Raw genomic sequence first — 21205 nt, forward strand, 5'->3', positions numbered from 1 at the left:
CCCTGACCTGTGCCCTGCCTGCTGAGCGGGCAGCATACCTACCCTTGCCCCTGCCCTCTATCCCTCCCCCCGCGGTGCCTCCTCGCCCGGCGCGGCGCTCGGGCTGCGGTGGAAACTCGATCTGCAGCAGGGTTTGGGCCTCGGTTCGCGTCACCGCTGCGGAGGCGCTCCGGCCCCGGCCCGGAGTACTATCCCCCGTGCGCTCCCTGTCCGCAGTGCCGGCTCCGCAGTCGAGCGCACGGGCGCATGGCGCAGAGGCTGGGTGAGCGGCCACGGGACCCCGCCGAGGCCACGGGTCTCTACCGGGCCATGCTGCTCAGGTCCGGTAAGTGAGGGCAAGGCCGCGGAGAGAGGGAGAGGGCAGGGCGGACACACTATGCTCAACCTGGCCAGCCCACTGCCGGGCACCTCGGTCCTCCTTCATTGCTCTGCTTTCCTCCCTTCTTTCATTCTTTTAAATTACTTTTCTGTGTTCTGCTTTCATTCCTTCTTTCCCTCCTCCATTCTTCCGTTGGGGGATCTACCATTAGCTGTATCGCTTTATTCCAGTGCGTGAGTGCGCCGCCCCCCAACACACACATATACACACGCGCTCGGGTTTCTTAACTATGAAAGTTCGGCGAGGTTCCATCTCCTGGCGGGTCTCTTATGTGCGCGAAGACGTTTGCAGGCGTGAGAAAGTGGAAAATGGGTAAGACCCGGGCTGCCCGCAGTGGGGCGTGTAGCAGCACAGACGCATAGCCGCTGGGGGTGTCCAGCGAGGTACGTACGTTGCAGCAGAAAGGCAAGAGAGCAAGTTACAGGAAGGGGAGAAACTATTTTTCTATATACATGCATGTAAAGGGGGAAAGATTTAGAAGGAAACACACGGTGGTTATTTTCAAGGATGAGAGTTGGATGACAAGGTGTTTCTGTTTTTCTCTCTTATTTGTCTTTCTGTTTACTTATTTGCAATAAGCACATACTACTTTTCTACTCAGGACAATAAGAGATTTTTTATTTAGGAAAATGAAACAAACATGGCATATAGTCAGTGTAAAAATAATTGGGAAAACCAGAGATGTAGAAAGAAGAAAAGGAATGCCCGCAGTCAGCGGTTGGGGCGTTTCTTTCCGGACTTTGTGTTTGGAAAGAGAGGTTTAGGGAAGGTGAAAATCCATCTCGAGCGGGTCCCTGCCGATTTAGAAAGCGTCAGGGGACTTGGGCTCACGGGGTAGCTGTGATCTGCCGAATCGCCGTGGACAAGCAGCCCACCCCACTCAGCGGTCCTGCCTGCAGACCCCTGGAGCCGAAGGCACGAGCGGAGCCATTGGCGCGCCTGGCGATTGCCCTGGCCCCACCACCAACCCCCCTGACCCTCCCCGGTCCCCCCTCCCCACCGGGGACTGACTGACTGCCTCTCTTAGACTGGCTACGCCCCGCGGAGATCCCCCCCGCGGAGCTACAGCTTGGGAACACTGGAACAACGGTTCTCTTAAGTCCAAAAACAAGAACTGGCCAAGACTTCAGGACTGCCGGCGCCTTCCTGAGGGAGGGTCTTAAATCCGGCGGAGCTGGGGCAGGCAGAAAGGGAGGAGCTCTATAATTAGATGAATCCTATTTCAAATCCCAGCTCCGGCAGCGATTTCCCCGAAAAGCACTCCTCCTAGGTGTTCCCACCCACTGGCAATCTTCTCGCAAGATGAGGAGGGGCTCTCTAATCTGAAGACCCTGTGTCCCCTCTAACCTGGAGCTGCAGCCATGAACCTCATTCAAAAGGCAACATTTTTCACTGGCAGCCTATTCAGAATAGCAGACATAGCAGAGTCGTTCCAGGGGCCACATACTTGCCCGGTATCTGTACCACACGCAGCTACAAGAAAGGCCTTTGCCTGGGGCCTCGCGGAGGGAGCATTTACTTTGTGCTGGGCACTGCTGGTTCGTTCAGTCTTAAGAACCCTACGAGATCACTGCTGTTTGTCATCCCCGTTTAACAGATGAGGAGACTGAGCTTCAAAGAGCTTGGCAGCTTGCCCATGGTCCTGCTAAGAGAACACTTCTCTCCCACTAGGGGATAGAAAACACATGCAAACTTAGGACCCTCCGTGTCAACCTCTGCACACCTCCTGAGACTAGTAATAATAATGACCAATAATGTTGATCACTTGTTATTGTCACCTGTAACATCTGACATCTCATCAACGTAATTCATTTATTCCTTCAACCAATATTTATTGACCACCATTATATATTACCCCCATGCAAGGCACATGGATATACTCATAAATATAACAGATATGTCCCTCCTCTCAGGGAGGTAAGAAGTATTAACCCCTATTTTAAACACGAGGAAATTTAGGCTCAGAAGATAACCTGACTTGTCAAAAGTCACACAGCCCATCAAGGGTGGAGCTGAGATTCTGCGATTCAAACCCAGGGCCAGGGCCAGAGTAGAAGCACTATTCTGGTTGTCTCACACATAGAAAAGCAAGAAGAGTCGGGTGAGGATCCAGCTGGGCCATTTAGTGAAGAGGCAAGAGCCCCCATCCTTTAGAAGCCCCCAAGGATGGGGTTATGGAGTCAAGTCCAAAATGGTAGCCACCCATCTTCATTTACAGTAGTTTCAAGTCATGCTCCAAGTAAGAGAACGCTTCTAGAAAATTTTTCATTGATTATTTTTTAATATTTTAATATTAAAGTATTACATGTTCACCATGACTATTTTGGGAAATTGAGAATAAAGGAGGGGAAGCCTTACCCACAATCCCACTAACTGTAAGCAGATACTGGTAACATTTGGGGGTATCTCCTTAAAGTCTTTGCTTGTGTGTGTGGTTGTGTTTGTTTTGCATTGCTGAGGTTATGTCAACTCTAGTCTTTAATCCCACTTTTTTCATGTGGTTGAAAATTTTTATTGCTTTTAAATGGGTTATCAAAATAACAGCGACCACTTCGGAGCCCAGACTCTGAGACACATAATGTGAGGACATCCCATGCAGGATCTCCTTTGTTCCTCAAAAGAATGTCTGCCCCATAGCAGAGATGAGGAAATGAGGAGTTGAAGGTCAACTAGCTGCCCAGCAGTGGAACGAGGAGTGGTCTCTGCACTGACACCACAGTCCCTGCTCTTCACCGCTGAGCTGGAAGGGTCACCTCTGGGAATAACTTGGCCATCCCCAGGAAGCTATGCAGTGCTGTAGTAGAGGTCCACCTGCATCCTACCTGGAGCTCAGCCAGGTTCCCAGCAAGGAGGGAGGCATCCCTCTGCAGCATGGACAGGGGACCAGCACCGCAGGTACCTGGGGACAACAGCAACCGTGCTTCTCCCCGTAGCCAGAGGGGCAGCCATAGCCTCCATCGCTGCCTGCCAGGCCGGGTTGCCAGATAAAAAAATACAGGACGCCCAGTTAAATCGGAACCTCAGATACACAACCAATAATATTTTAGCATAAGTATAACCCAACTATTATATAGATATGCTTATACTAAAAACATATTCGTTGCTTATCTGAAATTCGGATTTAACTGAGCATACTGCATTTTTTTTTTTTGAGATTTATTTATTTATTTATTTGACAGAGATAGAGACAGCCAGCGAGAGAGGGAACACAAGCAGGGGGAGCGGGAGAGGAAGAAGCAGGCTCGGGAGAGGAAGAAGCAGGCTCGGGAGAGGAAGAAGCAGGCTCGGGAGAGGAAGAAGCAGGCTCCTAGCGGAGGAGCCTGATGTGGGGCTCGATCCCATAACGCCCTGAGCCGAAGGCAGACGCTTAACCGCTGTGCCACCCAGGCGCCCCCAGCATACTGCATTTTTATTTGCTACATCTAGCAACCCCACTGCCAGCGATCATGGAAGTTTGCTTGGCTCGACAAGCTATGGTCTGCCCAGGATCCTCTCTGTCTCTACACACACACACACACACACACACACACACACACACACACTCCTCTCCCCATCCTTAGCTCCACTGTCATCATTTGCCAGGCTACAAGTGAGTTAAAATGTGCTGGGGCTGGGGGGCACCCCAGGGGCCCTCTGCAGCTAAGAGACCGGATTCATCAGGCCTCACCCCAGCTGAGTGGAGAGCCAGCTTTCTGAAACAAAACTGAGTTCTTCCTCACTCCCCGACACTTTCCTGTTTGCACACTTGAAATCCCTCCACCGGGTAAATTCTTCCTGGTTCAGATTTGTTGTAAAGGCAACTCTCATTGCTTTCATAATCTCTCCACGGATCCCATGACAAGTTTTTCTGCCAATACAGTTTCTCCCCCCTCCCCCCCACCGTGTCCTTTCAACTGAGCGTGTTGGGGGTGGGGAGAAGGTTGGATCCTAAGGCTGTTTTGTGGGTGGCTTCTCAGAAACCTCACTGAGGCCTTGAAAAGGGACCCTGGAGATTTAGACTGAATACAACGCTGAGGAGGAAGTTTGGAGTTGCCATGGGAACTTCTTGTCTGCTGTTTGTGTACCCAGATAAGCTGCTCCAGGCGCCTATGAGCTTGGAAAAAGGGGAGCAAAAATGAAAGGAAAGATGTTTTTGGAGGGTTGTTTTTTTGTTTTGTTTTTAATGCAAGCTGCAGCTCCAGCCCCTGGTAGATGCAGGAAATGTCCCCAGCTCCCACTCCTGACTGCCTCTCCTGGTCTTCACTACCCCCCTTCCTTTTGGCTCTTCTAAGTTTCCAAGAAAACAAACTTCAAAGGGACAAGAAGGGAGTGGGGGGGGGGTGCTCAACCTCTGGGATTCCCCTTCAGTTCTCGTGGGGCTGAGCAGGAATTCTGATCTCTAGGCCCCTCGTATTCCAGAGTCCTTCCTTTAGGGAGAATGGGAAGGCCTCCAGGGAAATCTCCATCAACCAAGGCAGGAGTCAGTAACTGAGGTTGAATTCGGCAGTAACCTGGAGTAAACTCCTAAAAGGCTCATTTGCCCAGAAGGCCTCTGTTTGCCAATACGCAAAATGGACATGACTGAAACAGATGTGAATCATAACTATCATTGGTTGGAAAAGGTTGCTCTTTCTCATATTTTTAATCTTTATTGTTTTCTGAGAGCAAAAGCAATGTATGCTTGGTTTTCTGTTTAAGCCACAAACAGTAGAGAAATGTGACTAAAGAGAAGGGCCTGTAATTTTATGCTGTAGAATAGTGGTTCTCAAACTCATGGAGATAAACAAATCCCCAGGGGGATGTGTTAAAAATCCAGATTTGTAGGCCCCTCCCTCATAAGTTCCAATACAGCAATCCAAGAGCATGGCCCATTTTAGTTCCACTTTAACGCTCGTTTCACAGATGATGGCTAGTCATGGCATTTGAGCTACATTGGTCTAAAACTGACCACTTTAGCAGTTCTGTATATATGCCTCCAGACTGGTCCTCTAGGTACTGTACGTACGAACTTTGGTAACTTGAAAAAAGGGGGGGGAGGGGAGGAATCATACCATATGTGATTTTACAATTTGATTTCTCCCCAAACATGTACCAGACATCTTTTTAGGCCAATAAATAGACATGCTTTGACTGCGCCCCGTGATGGGTACGGCGTCATCTCTTACCGATGGGGTGTGGCTTGGGTGACGTAGCTGTTCATCTTATAAACAGTAACACACACACACACACACACACACACACACACACACACAGAGCAAGATGCTACTATTAGAAGCTCAGGGGTGTCCATGTGGGACAGGAATACTAAGAAGGAGAAGGAAAAGCCCCATGCCTCAGCCTGGCAGTCTGGTGGGTGAGCCCGACGGGTTTATACACAGGATGGACTGTGAAAAGAGCTTGAATGGAACAGGCATAGTGAGTCCCAACTGCCTGGGGAAAATGGCGCCCAACCTTGGGGGATGCCTGCCCAACTCTCCTTGGTTCTCCATTGCTCTGGGGCTGTCATCAGAGTCTTTCAAAAAAGAGAATATGAAATGGAGATGAAGGTCATTGCTGGCATGGGGACTCTCAGAGTCTGCTCCTTTGGAATAAGCTGGAGTAGGTGGCAGCAGAAGCTGTCGGTTCCCCCAGGATCCCTCCTATTCCCCCGCTGTCAGAGGGCACCCGGACTGGTTCAGTTCAGCCACTGTGGGCCCTGGGAAATGCTCAGAAGAGCCATTTCCACAGCAAGACAGCATGTGGCAACAAAGAGTGGCTTGACAAGAATTTAACGGCAATCTTTCACCACCAGAATTTAGTAAAATTAAGCCACAGCAGGACAGGAAGCCTGGGGAGGAGACCATTCAAAGTACTTCAAGAGAGGCAGAATTTAGGAAGAAGGAACAAAAAGGAACATGTGTTGGTTCTAGAAAGTTCTTTTATACCCAAGAATTTGTGACTGAGTTTATTTAAGTGGCTCCAGGATGGCCGGCTTGGTCAAGGCCTCCCAGGCCAGGCATGACCTGCTCCCTGCCTCCCTGTTCAACCCCATGCCCCACCTCCCCCTCATGCCGACACTCCAGCCCCGCTGGCCGTCTTCCACCATATCAGACTCAGTCCCACCCTGGGGCCTTTCCGCTGGCTCTGCCCACTCCCTGGAATATTCTCGTATGAGAACAGACATCACATTGCTGACTCCTTCTCACCACCCAGGCCTCCCTAAAAGGTCAGCGCCTCGGTGTCCACCCTTCCTGAACTCAGCGCCTCCTCTCCACCTCACCCAGTCTTACTTTCAGTCCAACATTCATCACAGGTCAAAGTTTCTGGTTTGTCTCCTTTTTTGTCTGACTCCCAGCCCACCCGTGAATACAGGTTCCCAGAGCCCAAGGCTGTCATTCGCCCCGTAGCTCCAGGACTCGGGACAGTGCTGGGAACGCAGTAGGTACTCAACAAAGGTCAGTTAATAACATAGGCCAAAGAGGACACCCATGGCCTTTTTATTGCCCCTGTTCACGGTTGATGGACATCGTGGGCTTCATGGCCTTCTAGCCAACCAAGACCCTCCACCAAAGAACTGGTGCCTGAGCCCAGCTGGCCGACTCGAGGGACCTCTCGGCCCACATCTCATCAGCTTCCACCTTCCTCACACTCTCAACTGTGCAATGTCCCCGTGGCTCCTCTCCGAAGTTCAGAGGAAGTTCAGAGCGTGGAGTAAATAAGGTGTATGGAGATCCTGACCCGTCAGTGGATGACCAAGACCTGAGCCCCAGCCGGTCCCCCCTCCCTTCCCACCTCAGAGCCCAGTTCCCTCCTGAAGCCTTGGGCGCTGCGGCCGGAACTCGGCTCTCCCTCCCCTGGGGAGGCTCTGGAATGCACTCTCGCTGACCCTCCCATTGGAAACAAGGGAAATGCCTCTGTGCGAGCCCTCGCTCAGACAAAGCTTGGCAGGGTTCTTGGTCCTCCACAATCTGACCAAATAGGTATTTACTTGCGCCTCTCGAGCGTGTGGCTGGGACGCGGTGTTCCGCATTGTGGAAGTGGCCGTGCACCAAGCGAAATATCCGTTACTATAGTAACAGTTCCTTTTATTGATACCAGAATAAACAGGAATGCAGAGCTGCCTCACTCGCTGGCACTGCAGCCGCCCGCCATCCGCAGGGGTTTAAGAACCGCCCTTAAGAGGCGGCCCTCCTTGCTAGCCTGGGACTTCCCAGCAGAGTGAGGGACCCAGCCTCGGCTCCCGAGTTCCCTTCCCGGAGACGCAGCTGAGAAGTAAGCCCATTTCTCTTCTGTTTCCCTTGCTGTGGAGCTAGGGGCTGTGAGGGAGGAGGTGCTAGGGACTGGACGGAGGGCCGTGGAGCCCCGGGGCAGGGGAGCTGAGCTGTTTGAGCTGGGGTACCCGGGCTCTAGCCCCCATCCAAGTCCGTTATCGCACAGCATAGCGGGTTTAATCCTCATTACTAGACAGACAACAGGCCAGGGTGCCGCAGGGCACAAGTCAGAGAACCCAGGTCTTGGCATCAGACAGAGTTCCCAGCTTCAATTCGGGCTCCTTCCTTTACTGGCTGTGTGAGCTGGGGAAGTCAGATGACCCCTCAGAGCCTCACTGTCTTCCTCAGTGGAAAGGGGTAGCGACAGCAGCCACCTCGTCGGTCTGTGGTGAGAACTTTCTGAGCCCTGGCCTCGAGGGGCTCCGCACAGTGTGTGGGCACGCGTGTGTGTTAACGTGGGAACTGCCTGGGGAAGGTCGCTCTAGCACCTTGCAGTAGAGGCAAGCCCCAGACTGAGCTAGAAATCAGGGGTTCGGGGTGTCACTTTTTGGAACTGCTGCCAAACCTGGCTGGTTTCCCCAGCTGTGAGCAGCCCCAATAGCTGCATCTCCAAGGGCTTGGACCCTGAGGGGCGCTAAGCTCCTTTGGTGGTAAGTAAGTACCTGCCAGGATCGTTCTGGAGGCATATTCCGAGTGGAATGGCTGGCGTCATGCCACTGGTGGGCTAGCAGGAATATCTGGTCTGCTGACACTTATCCCTTGCACCACACTCTGCACCAGCCTGGCTAAGGGCCTTCCGGTCCAGCTATGGAATTGATTCAAACCCCTGAATGCCCACCCAGACCTTCTCCTCACAAACTGGGAGGTCACGGCGGACCCAAAGCAAAACGTTTAGGATTTTCTAACCACTTTCCCATGGAGTAGGGGAACTACATCCAAATGGACAAGGAGCTCTGATTCCAGGCAGGGGCCACCAAAAGCACTGTTCTTTGACCTCTGGTCAGTGAAACACAAAAGGTCACTTTCCCTATTGGGAGGAAAAAAAGCAAGAAGGGGTTGGGAAACCCGGTGGCCACACTTGTCATTGAACGCTTCTCTCTCCTTTGCCAGTGATTATTTAAAAAGCCTCTCTCCTCCTCTACCTTTCCGCCTCTTGAAATATTGAACCAAGAAGCTCCCACGTGTGTTCTGAACCCACAGCTTGAATGGTAATAAGGAACAAAGGTGCAGGAAGGGAGAGCAGGGAAGACTGACCAACACCCCGGAGAGGGAAGGCCACCAGCTGGTCCCCTCCTAAACAAAGGCCAGTCCCTGGGCAGACAGGACTGTGGATTCTGGCTCAAGCCCAAAGTGGCTCCGGCTGTCCTGGGGCTCCCTGTGAGTCTGTACTTCCCTTGGGCTAGGAGTTCTCCAGCAGCCAGGCCTCCAGCAGTTTTCATCTACAAAATAGGCATAATAAAACAGTGCCTCTGACAGCCTCCCAGGGCAATTGTGAGATCCAGATGCAGGTGAGTGAGCCTTCCCCAAATGCTGAATGCTCACCACAGGTGCCCTCAGGAAAGGGGAGTTTGCTTTCTGTGAGCATCACGGTGCCAGGCACTGGACTAACCACGTCATGCACATTTTCTCATTTCACCCTCTAAACAGCCCCTTGAGTAGGTATGGCCATTATCCCCGTTGAACAGAGGCTCAGAGAGGTGAAGCTATTTGCCCAAGGTCACACAGCTAATAAGGAGTAACCCACCATGATCCAAACCCAGCCCGTCTCCTCCAAAACATTTGCCATAACCTTGCTGCTTGACTGGCTCATGTGTCATTTGTTATAACTGATGCCATCAAAGACAGAACCAGAGCCACCAGGGCAGAGAGGCAGATGAAGGGGACATTAAGGCCTTAGCTCAGAATCCACTGGGACCTAGGTCTCCACCACCACTCCTTCCCTTCAGTCTCTCCTCATTGCTGTCCTGCGTCCAGGGCGACTGCCATTGTTTGGTTTCAAAGCCACCACCGTCACATCAGCCACGCAGCCCCAGCGGCTCATGAGCTCATGCTGGGAGCACTTAGTGATCCCAGCTGAGCCGTGCCTGGCATGGGGCTGGTGTCTGCAGAGGCCCTGGGGAGGAGCTGTGGGACCTCTTGGGTTAAGGAGAAACAGGGAAGAACCAAGGGAGAAGCTCCCAATCTCTCCCCTGACCTTTTACTACCCACCCCACTCTGCCCCCAAAGATGAACTCAGTCCCACAGTCTGCAGAGTAAGCAAGAATAATTTGCCCATCTTGAAGTCATGTAAGACACTCACTTTAGCTGTCACCTACTGGCTGTGCCTGCCCCTGCCTGGCTCGGCTCATCCCGTCTACATAGCATCATGATTTTACAGAGAAGGAGGGTCCTCAAGGTTAAGACCCATCCAAGGTCACCCAGAGGCTGAGAACTATGACCTTAACCAGCCCTGCCCACCATAACCAGGTCAGTCAGCTGAAATCACTCAGGCCGAAGCAAAGATTTTTTATTTTTAAACTCCATAGTTTACAAAACTTCTGACTATTGGAATCACTTGGGAAGCTTTTTAAAATCCCAAAGGCCAGGCTACCTCCTAGGCCAATGACATCAGAATCCCTGGGATGCCACTCAGGCACTGGTATTTTTAAAACTTCCTCTGGTGTTGCCAATAAGCAGCCAGGGTTAAGAGCCACTGATTAAATCAGTGTTGTTTTTAAAGAGGATAAGAAAGCCCCATCCAAGACTAGGACCAGGATTTATTGGTAATTGTTAATAACAGCTAATGGGGTGGCCACACTGTGCAATTCCAGGGGCTCCACTCATAGTTGAATTCACAGGAGTGAGGCCCTAGAGTTGTGCAGTGCACAACCTGCCCTGATGTATTTGGCTGCCCAGATAAGTAGCACTATTGAGTCTTCCACTCTGTGCTAGACACTTGCCAAGCACCATGCAAGGATCCCCTCATTTATTTTGCAACAACCTCATGAGGAAGGATGCTGCATGAGAGCAGCTGATGCACTTTCTCGACTCTGCTGTTCTCGAGGAAAGCAGCCTTATAGACAGTAAGTGATGAGTGGGCATGGCTGTGTTCCAAAGTGGTTGAATTTGGTCCAAAGGCTTAGTTTGTGGACTTCTGCTGCAGAGGAAAGGCAAACTTGCCCAAGGCTAAGAAGAGACAGAGCCAACATTCAAATCCAGGTCTGCAAGGCTCCAGTGTCTATACACCTAAGCTTCATTCTGCTTTTCTTTGACAGCCAGTGAAGGATTTTTCACTGGCCTTTTCACTTTCTCCTCCATTGGCCTCCTCCTCTTCTCTGCCAGCTCTTCTTTTGGGCATTCATCTTTGTCTTTTCAGAGGCGACCTCACACTCTGCCCCCATCATGGCCACTTCCCTGAGGGTCTCTGATCTCTCGGGTCGCCCCAGCTGCCTGTGAGACCCGGCCAGAGAAGCCCTGGGATTGGACCCCACCTCTGTTCAGGAGGCCCACCTGCCCCCTCCCCAACCCAGGGCAGCCCGGATTTTCTTCGCCTAGCGTCTGGGCTTTGCTGAGCAGCCCCTGTCGCTCCAGCACCTGTGTGAGGTTCTTCGACAGGGGCCTCTTTTCATTAAACTAAAAGGCAGTAAGGCTGGCTTAGCGGCTGAGTCCTGGAGGGCCCCCACGAGCTTGTCCACAAATCTCATGCGTGTCATTTCTGCAGCTGGCAAAAGCAGCTGTTTTCCCAGCCTGCAGCTGTGGTCTGAAGAACCAGCCACATCCTTCGGGTTCCCTGCCTGAACCACCACACCGCCCTAGCCTCAGGAAGACACCATCCCCCACAGCTACATGCTGATTTCATTTAAAAAATAAAATAAAATGAAAGGACCGGAGCCAGAGCTGATCACTGGTTGGACTTGGATGCAGGACTGGCTGTATACACACAGGGCTCCTCTTCCAAGCAGGGTAGGAGGAAAGAGTCCCGCGGGGGCGGGGGAGGGGCTGGCCCTGGGGCAGCCCGCCCATTGGCTGGCTGGTGACCTATGGGGTGAAGAGTCTCAGCCTGGCCAATCAGATGCTTTTCCTCCGGAATTTAACAGGAGGGAGACCCAACGAGTGCCCGGTGGAAGTCAAAGAAACCAAAGTCATATAAAAATTTCCCCAAACCTGCTGACAGTTTCTCCCCACACGCCGGAGAGAATGACCTTTTTAAACATCGAATGAGACGCACTCTTTCCCTGACTTGAACCCACCCGTCCACCCTCACACCACTCTCCCTGTCACTCACTCACTCACTCATGCCACTCCAGACACACTGCTTTTTTTGTTCCCTGAACAGACCAAGCTTGTGCAAGGTACAGGAGTCACACAGGCTGTTCCTCCCCTCTGCCCCAAACAGCCTCCTTCCTTCTCGATCCTCAGATCGGAAATGTCACCTCCTCAGAGAGACCCTCCCAGGGCACCTGGCAGAAGGTGGGTCTTCCTGTTAGTCTCTATCCCAGCCCCCTGGTTCCTTCAGCGGGCTCCTGGCAATTTGCAATCACTGGTTTTTATTGGTTTGTGTACGTGTTTACTGTCTGCCCCCCAATACAATGTCATCTCTGTGAGAGCAGGAAGAACCTTGTCTGCTTAGTTCACCTCGTGTGTGCAGTGTCTACCATGAAACCCAGCAAACTGTAGGAACTCAAAACATATTGTAGAATGAATGAATGATTTTATTGTGTATGTTCTCAATGGTCATTCCTGTTATGCAGGAGCTCTTGGTTTTGTGTACTTTGTATCTGTCCACGCTATTGAATTCTCTCATTTTCTGTTAATTCACTAGGGAATTCTGGGTATATAGTGATACCTTAAGCAAATTAATTCTGCCCTCTTCTTTCCTAAAGTTATGCAACTTATTTGTTTCCTGCCTTATGGCTTTGCTAACATACAATACAGTTAGTAATTTCAAAGATGGTGTGACTGATGAAAAATAGGAAGTTCTAGAGATGCCTGGGTGGCTCAGTCAGTTAAGTGTCTGCCTTCAGCTCAGGTCATGATCCCAGGGTCCTGGGATCGAGTCCCATATTGGGCTCCCTGCTCATCAGGGAGACTGCTTCTCCCTCTTCTTCTGCCTGCAGCTCCCCCTGCTTGTGCTCTCTCTCTGACAAATAAATAAAATCTTTTTTAAAAAATTATGCAGTTCTAGAAGGTTTGGGACACCAAGGGACTAAAGCAGGATGAACAGCCAAGAAGCTACAGCAGTTATTTAAGTGTGGTGTGATAATGGGCTGGATAGGATGAGAACTGAGCACACAGGAAGTAAAGAGGATAGCTGAAAACCACTCAGATAAAGATTTGGTGGGACTGGTCATGGGAATAGGAAGCAGAAGGGGAAAAAAATTCCCCAAACTCCAGTCTGAATCAGAGTGTTCTAATGCATTGGCTCCCAGACAATGTAATCCCTCAGACTAAGAAAATATCCACAGTTTAGGGGCACCTGCCTGGCTCAGTCAGTAGAGCATGCGACTCTTGAGCTTGGGGTGATGAGCTCAAGCCTCACATTGGGTGTAGAGTTTACTTAAAAAAAAAAAAAAAGGAAAATGTCCACATTTTTAAAAGGTGAGGGAGCTGATATAGCCAACTGTTTATTTTGTCAAGTACCCATTTTTAACTATCAAATATACTACCACAATCTTTAAAAACCAAAGAGTTGGGAAGAATAGAACCTGAAAATAACAGCCTTATGAAGATAGAGAAGAAAAGGAATTAGAATTCTCACTTCAGAAGCAGTTCTGAGAATGTGAATTCAAGAAAAAAAAATTAGCAGGTATGTTTTAAGCTCTGACACTTCATCTGGCTACTTCCAAAATATCTTGTAATAATTAACACGTTTTCCAGTTTACACAGCACCTTTACAAATGTGATCTCACTTAATCCTCCAAACAGCACCCTGCAATGCGTAATAATAGAAATGCCAAACATGTGTCTGGTGAGCCACCATTTGCAAAACATAATCTCCCCCTTTGATGCTGACATTCCCTGACATGTCACCTTGCAATTTACACCCTACCACCACCCTCCTCCTGTATTTTCCAACCCCACTGGTCTATTACCTACTTCCAGCTTTTTGCGCACACCACCATCCCTAGCTAGTTTACCTGGAGAACTGCTGTTTATGCCAGTGCTTGGCATTGAGTATAGGGAGCAGAACCAATGCCTCAATTTTCATTTGCATTACTAAACGAAGCTGGTATCTAGGCTGTGCCATCCCTTGGAGACTTTTTCTTAAGAAGTCTTCCTTTCTCTCTCTCTCTCTCTCTCTCTCTCTCTCTCTCACATACACACACACACACGCACACACACGTGCACACACACACACGCTCTCACACACATGCACACACATATGCACACACGTGCCCACACACATGCACGCTCATGTGTGCACATAGTCGCTCACACACACGTGCACACACGCGCGCGCGCAGTCTCACGCACATGCACACACATGCACGCGAGTGCACACACACAGTCACATGCATAGAAGCTTGTTTTGGGGCATCACAAGGATACAGAGCTAGCTTGTAGGGGAAGGAGCCCCTCTGCCCGAATTTCAAGTAAGCTGACAAATTTCAAGGCCAGCTGTGGTGGAAGCAAGGCTATCAAGAAGCCAGCTATCTGCATTAAAGATGACAGCCATCACTTTGTAGTTAGAGACATAGCCATTCTGGGATTTCATACTCTCCTCTCTGATCTGGAGAAACTGCAAAGCTGGACGCTTCCCTAGAGAATGTGGAATGATGGAGAGGGAAACTGGACAATACGGGGTGATGGTTCCTTTTGATCACTATATTCATCCAAATTTTATAAATGCACACTGCTTTGTTTAAGCATCTTTTCTTTTTCTGATTTAACGCTCACTGAAAAACAGAAACTCAAGCATAATTCTTTTTATAGGATATTGTTTTCTCCAAAATCAGACCAAAAACATATGCATGTGTCAACCCATAGTTTGTACCCCAGTATTTCACCCCCACACCCCGCTTTACAAACAGCATCTCCAATCCTTACAACAAGGTCACAGGGTCAATCATATCCATCTCACAAATGAGGAGACCAAGGCTCAGAAGATCAGGTAGTCGGCCCAGAGCTGCACAGTGGCAGATGGCCAAGCCCGTCTAAATCGGAAGCCTTCAGCTATGCCCCATGGGGGTGGGGGAGATGGTGGATCCTGCTCTGACCAACCCCAACCCCCACTGTCTCTACAGCCTCGATGTACTCGGAGATCCAGAGGGAGCGGGCGGACATCGGGGGCCTGATGGCCCGGCCCGAATACAGAGAATGGAATCCAGAGCTCATCAAGCCCAAGAAGCTGCTGAACCCTGTGAAGGCCTCCCGGAGCCACCAGGAGCTGCACCGAGAGCTGCTCATGAACCACAGAAGGTGGGAACGGAGCTCGGTTGCCTCTGCCTGGCAAGCATCTCCTCAGACCTGCTGGGCCTTTCAGAGGTGCCCCTTGTGCAACGCAGGGTACCCCACACAGTCACCCACAGAAACCATGAGGGTCTAGTCCCCGGTGATCCCCAAGAGCCCTGCTCTCCCTCCCAGCTACCCACTCATGCCTGCCCTCCACATACATTTACTGAGCACCTACTATGTGCCAGGCACGGTGTCCAGACCTGGGCACAAGAAGGAACAGGATCCAGTTCCTGCCTTCACAGTGGGGATGGATGTATAACTACATGCTATGGTGAGGGCATAAATGGACCTGGGAGTGGTCTAAGGTGACCTTACGGAGGACAGGATGGTCAGCTGAAGCCTGAAGGGTGGGCAGGTGTCAGCCAGACTAGGAGGTGAGCATCAGCTGGTGGAAGCAAGTATGTTCCCAGCAAAAGGAATAGCATGTGCAAAGAGAGAGGAGACACAATTAGCTCAGGGTGTTTGCAGCATCAACTTTGAGGTTGGCCAGAGGAGATGTGTTGACCTGGAAAGGGTCTCAAGCAGGGTTGTCACAATCGTGGGGGGGGGGGGCATGAGTGGAGCAGGAAGGCTAGGGGTGCAACGAAAGAAAGAGACAGGCTTGAGGTGGCAGGGCTGGGACTCAGAAAAGGAGGGAATGTGGAGGAGGCCTGGGAAATAACTGCTAGCCGGCTAGCACCAAGAGGAAGGCGGCGGCGCCTCTGCAGCTCCCTCTACTGGCACTTTCTGGTATTGGCCCGGGCTAGGATTCTCATGCTATTTTCAGCTCTGTGCAAGACCTTCCAGCAGGTGTCATTTTCTATCTTCAGTGGGTTCTTTTTTTCTTGCTTAGTGTATCATGTGTATTTTCTCCGAATGTTTTTTAGAGTCATCCCTCTTAATGTCAAAAAACACCACCACCATAGAAAAAAACAAAAGCCTAAAGACAAATCAGGGAAATATTTGCAATATAAAACAGACAAAAATATGTGTACATATCACTTATAAACCCATAAGGAAAAAAATGAACAAAGATAGGTACAGTTAGTTCACAAAAGAAGAAATGCAAATGACCAGTACACATCTCAAAGGCTGTTATTCCATGTAACTAAGAATAAGAGAAACACAAATGAAAACCAGATATTATTTCTTGCCTACCAGATTCTCCGATATAAAAAGGCTGGATGGTGACAGTGCAGAGAAATAGATGCTCTTGTACGCTGATAACAGAGTATACATTGGAGAGCTTTCCTAAGGGGCAGATGGAAATATGTATCCAAAATCTTTTAAAAGAGCCTGACCCAGCAATTCCACCTCTAGAAACATATCCTGAGCACATAACCGGAAATGACATAACACCTGGTCTCTGCCATCAGACAGGCCTGGGTACAAATCCTCGCTCAGCCCCTTCCCAGCTGTGGCTTGGGCTGGTGTCTTAAGTCCTAGGAGCCTCCCTATAAGGGGACAGGAATGGGACCACCTCCTGGGGCTGCCAGGGGGGTTGTACGACACAATGGTATAGGTTCGTGTCACTACGGGGTGCAGCCCTGAGACTGGGGGAGGGGGAAGTTGGGGTCTCCTGACGGCTCCCCCCACCCAGGGGTCTGGGCGTGGACAGCAAGCCGGAGCTGCAGCGTGTCCTGGAGCACCGCAGGCGGAACCAGCTCATCAAGAAGAAGAAGGAGGAGCTAGAGGCCAAGCGGCTGCAGTGCCCCTTTGAGCAGGAGCTGCTGAGACGGCAGCAGAGGCTGAACCAGGTGGGTGGAGCGCCCAGCCCTGGCTCCAGCCTCCTCCGGGAGGGAGTGTCTCCCCCCTGCCCCCGCCCCCCGGGGAGGAGCCCTGCAGGTGGCCGCAGCTGGCAAGAAGCAGATGACGATGCAAAATGAGGACTCAACCAGCAGTCCCCCACCGGCCTAAGTCCTCATCTGCCACTCGCTTTGCTGTGTGACTTTGAGCCTGTGACCTCCCCTCTCTTAACCTCAGTTCCCTTATCAGCCCAATCTATCGCATGCTGATCCTGGTTCCATTCTCACTGCCGCCCTGCGAGCCAGGGGGCGTTCCCATTTTAGAGAGGAGGAACTGAGGCCCAGCTGAGGCAAGCGATTTGCATGATGCTTCCCGGGGAAAACTTAGTCTTGTGCTCTGTCACCCCAGCCACGAGGCTGGTGGCAAAGCTGCTCCCCAGTTCGGTTTCTCCAGAGAGGATCCCTGCTCCAAACACTGTGGTTTGGGGAATAGGAATTTCCCCTAGCCACCCCCCCAACACACCCACTTCACACTTCTGCTGCTTCTCTCCTTTAGCTGGAAAAACCACCAGAGAAAGAAGAGGACCATGCCCCTGAATTCATCAAAGTCAGGGAAAACCTGCGGAGAATCTCCACGCTAAGCAGTGAGGAGAGAGCTCTGTAGCGCAGGGTTGTTGAGGCCCGGCCCAAGCGGCCCACCCCTGGTCCCCACGCCCTCCTCCAGCCCTTCTGCTTCTGGCAGCCCTGAGCCCCCAGCCTGGGGACATCTGTGATGTGCATGCTTGCTCTTGCGAAAATGCCCCAGAGGGCCTGAGCTCTCCTTCCCACCCACCAAGAAGCTTGGGGGCCCCTAAGCTCCCAGGCTTTTCCTTTGAGCAGTCACCGCTTCTGCTCTGAAAGGAAGCTGCTGCCCAGAAAACTTTCCCAAGGCACCTCTCTCTGAAGGAGCTTCTGAGCTCTGCTGAGATTTTTCCGGCAGAATTGGGAAGGAGTGAACGGTACCTCTTTGGCCGGAGCAGGCCCCACGGAGCCCTGCTTCTCTGGGCAGCCCAGCTCCCTTCTCTCAGAAAACTTCCCTGACTGTGGTTTTACCTGCAGCGGCGTGTGGGGCAACTAAGTAGAGCATCTCAGAACACCTGCTCTGAAAGCCAGCTGAGGGGAATATGGTTCAAGGGCAGCGGTCCTCCGTGACGAAGGGCGGGGTCGCTCCCAAGGCAGCCTTGGGGCTCACATCCTGCCAGTCACAAGAGTGCTAACAAGGACAGCTCCTTAGAGTGGGCCAGCTTCCCCCACTCCCATGCTTTTGCTTTCTCCCCTCCGCAGCCCCCCTGTCTGGGCCTTGTAACCACATCTAACCAGGGCTGCAGGCTTCCTGCTCCCGGAAGTCTAGAACAGCGCTTCTCAACCTTTATTGTGCCCACGAATCATGGGGGGTCCTGTTATAGGACAGCTTCTGACTCCGTAGATCTGGGGTGGGGGCTGAGAGGCTGCGTTTCTAACCAGCTCCGGGCCGCTGGCCTAAGCACTACACTATAAGCAGCCAGGTGTAGTAAATACCGGAAACGTCATCCCTGAAGCCACCTCTGCCCTCCAACTGCCAGGAACTTCTGCCCTGGGCATTCCACACCCTGCCTCTGCAGCTCCAAGGGCTCTCGATTATCCACCCCGTTCCAGGGCCCTCAGGCCTGGGAAGACATTTGCCGAGCAATTTATGTCGGTGATGTAATTGCCACTGTCACTGGAGAGGTGTGTCATTGCCAATCTGCATTTTCTTACCCCACCGTTCTGATGCAATTCTAGCCAAAAAAAAAAAATTATTATTTTACCTTTTCCTGAAGCCTATGGAGAACAAATATAAAGTGATTTCTAGTGGCCCTCTGGAAATACGAACAGTGGCTTGAAGACCCCACTGCCACCCTTACGGAAAGGCTCCTTTGCATCCCCATTTCCAGCCCCTGCCTGGTGTCCACCACCTGAGCCAGCTCCAGTGAATTCACTCATTCTTCCTCGAAAATCCCTCGAGACCATATTTTTCAACCTTTTGCTTCTATCCCATTGTTAAAGATTTAGAGAATAAAACAGGCCAGTTTCTTTTTTCCCCCATGAAGAATAAAATCCCTGGCTCTGGCTTTGCAAACCTACCATTTCAGGTGATGAGGCAGTGCTAGCAAAGCATTTCCTTTCCACCCCACCCCCAAAAAAAAACTGCCAGAAAAAGCTGCCACTGGAATGTTATTTTATTCTTGGACCAAAAGTGGGACGTGGAGGGGGAAAGGGGTCATCCTGGTCTTAACTCCTAACTGAGTGGTTTGAGGATGACCACAGACGTTGCCCTTTTCCTGGGTGGGGTGCCTACCAGTGTAAATAGGCTGTGTGTGTGTCGGTGTGGGTGTGTGTGTAAGTCAAGCTCTAAAAGGCTCTTGAATGTGTCTTAGTGAGAACGTGGTAATGCTATTTTAGATGTCTGCCAGGTGAGAGCAATCCCAAAGCACAATCCCCAATAAAGACCACCATTTCCCCAAAGTCTCCCCCCCGCCCAGTCTATGTGTTGTTCAGACATGTGAAAAGAAGCAAGACAGAGCATCTAGGATGGAGTAGGCCTCTCAGAGAGGATGGTTGAGATTTACTCAGTGCTCCCCAGAGGTGCTCCGTGGAGACAGCAAGCCATGGAGATGAAGCCACATTGTCCAGTGGAGCCATGGCAGCCGCCCACGTCCATGCCCCTTCTCTCTGGCTGCCTCCCACTGTGGAGGGTGTAAGTCCCAATTCCTACTGTTCCAGCCTCCTTTGCAGCTTGGGGTGGGGGGGGACCTGTGACCAGGTCCCGTGAAATTTAGAGGAAGTCTACAGGGGCTTCTGGGAAAGTTTATGCTTTTCTGATGAAAGAGTCAGATGTGGGTAACACCTCCCTGCCCCTCCATTCTTCCTGCCTTGATTGAGGATGTGATGCCTGGAGCTGCAACAGCCATCTTGCTACCATGAGAAAAAGGCCAAGAGCATCTCAGAGCACTGACCCTGTGATCATTTAACCAAGCCAATGCCAGCAGGCATCCTCCTCCAGAATTCCTGTAAATAAAAAGAAAACCCTCTTTGTTTAAGCCATTGTTGGTCAGTCTCTGTTACTTGCAGCCAAAGTATTCCTACACAGAAGGCCAGCCTGATGCTTAGAATTACCAGCACACTCCACTGAAAATCCAGATTCCTCTTTCTCATTAAAAACCAATTGGAGGGGCTCCTGGGTGGCTTAGTCAGTTAAGCATTATCTGACTTTTGATTTCAGTTCAGGTCATGATCTCACAAGCCCCATGTCGGGCTCCATGCTCAGGGGGGAGTCTGCTTGAGGATTTTCTCTCCCCTTCTCCCTCTGCTCCTCCCTCGCCCCTTGCACACTCACACGCACGCATGCGTTCTCTCTCAAATAAATAAATCTTTAAAATAAGTAATTAATTTAAAAAAAAAAGAAAGAAAAACTAACTGGATTCGGATCCCCGGCAGCAATGCCTGAGATCTGTTTTTTTGTATCTTCTCCACGTAGCCCATGCACTAGTCCGAGGACTGGTATTTGGGCCTCCTTAACTCACACATCATTCAGGACGGATTTGCCGAGTGCCTGCTCTGGGCCAGGCAGCATGCCATGTGCTGGGGGCGCAGCGGGACACAAAACGTTTAGGTGATTGCCGTGGCCTCCATCTAAATGGTCTCCCTGCTTCTGCACTGCCCCCTCAGCCCATTCTCAAGAGAACAGCTAACTTGAGCCTGCGAACATCGAAGGCGGGTCTGGCCATTCCTCTGCACAGGGCTCTCCCTCGGCCCCTGTAGCGGCCTTCCTGCCACCCGGAAGGCCCCGCCTGCCCGGCTCCCTCTTCACCTTCAACCTTCTGCCTTCTGCCCTGGTCTCACTCCCACAGCTCTGGCTGCCAGCCTGGCCTCATCACACCACCACCCACATCCCATGTCCCACATCCCACGAGGTGCCTTTTCACCTTCTTCCCTTAGGGAGCATACAGTCCTCTCCCCCACGTTCTTCAGGTCTTTTTTCTATGCTCTTTCTAAACGAGGCCCTCCGTGGTCAACCCGTCTGAATCCCAGCATCTCCTACACACTTCCTACCCCTTCCTTCCTGGTCTTATTTTTCCTCCGCGCCATTTGCCACCATCCAACACATACCGCGCTGGTTTACCTTCCGTGTCTCCCCCAGTGGTAATGTCTGCTCCGTGAAGGCAGAGATGTTTGTCTGTCTCGTTTCCTGCTGAATCCCAAATGGCGGTCCTCGCTCCTCCTTCCCCACCAGCAGTGGGCCTGGCCTGTGCCAATCTCCAGCAGAACTGGACCCCAGGGCCCCATCCCACTCACAGCTTTGAGAAAAGGCAGTGACCAAATAGGGCATGGGACTCCAGACACAGAGGGGAGGCTCAACTCATGTTTGTGGAATGAACGAC

The 21205-nt window shown here is 51.3% G+C and overlaps 1 protein-coding gene across 3 annotated transcripts; it reads left to right on the forward strand.

The window, feature by feature from the left end:
- The first annotated feature begins 221 nt into the window (after nucleotides 1–221).
- Nucleotides 222–19864, forward strand: FAM107A (family with sequence similarity 107 member A). 3 transcript variants are annotated; one of them, XM_040628625.1, is made up of 5 exons: nucleotides 7476–7609; nucleotides 11924–12057; nucleotides 14832–15006; nucleotides 16622–16778; nucleotides 17323–19864. In XM_040628625.1, exons 3-5 carry the CDS (start codon nucleotides 14837–14839, stop codon nucleotides 17428–17430), a joined length of 435 nt encoding a protein of 144 aa, XP_040484559.1. In that variant the 5' UTR covers nucleotides 7476–7609; nucleotides 11924–12057; nucleotides 14832–14836; the 3' UTR covers nucleotides 17431–19864. The 3 variants fall into 3 exon arrangements, with proteins under 3 accessions (XP_008701316.2, XP_040484558.1, XP_040484559.1); XM_008703094.2 differs by lacking the exons at nucleotides 7476–7609; nucleotides 11924–12057 and adding an exon at nucleotides 222–325; XM_040628624.1 differs by lacking the exon at nucleotides 11924–12057 and having other exon boundaries at nucleotides 7474–7609.
- The last annotated feature ends 1341 nt before the right edge of the window (nucleotides 19865–21205 follow it).

The sequence above is a fragment of the Ursus maritimus genome, unplaced genomic scaffold (genome assembly GCF_017311325.1).
Source record: "Ursus maritimus isolate PB19 unplaced genomic scaffold, ASM1731132v1 scaffold_14, whole genome shotgun sequence".
NCBI classification, from domain to species: Eukaryota; Metazoa; Chordata; class Mammalia; order Carnivora; family Ursidae; genus Ursus; species Ursus maritimus.

What these genes read in the sequence shown, in the direction of transcription:
- FAM107A (XM_008703094.2), top strand. Translation starts at nt 247, where the DNA reads ATGGCGCAGAGGCTGGGTGAGCGGCCACGGGACCCCGCCGAGGCCACG. An exon ending in GGCCATGCTGCTCAGGTCCG is followed by an intron (nt 326 to 14,831) that starts GTAAGTGAGGGC and finishes CTGTCTCTACAG; the next exon opens with CCTCGATGTACTCGGAGATC. An exon ending in GGCAGCAGAGGCTGAACCAG is followed by an intron (nt 16,779 to 17,322) that starts GTGGGTGGAGCG and finishes TCTCTCCTTTAG; the next exon opens with CTGGAAAAACCACCAGAGAA.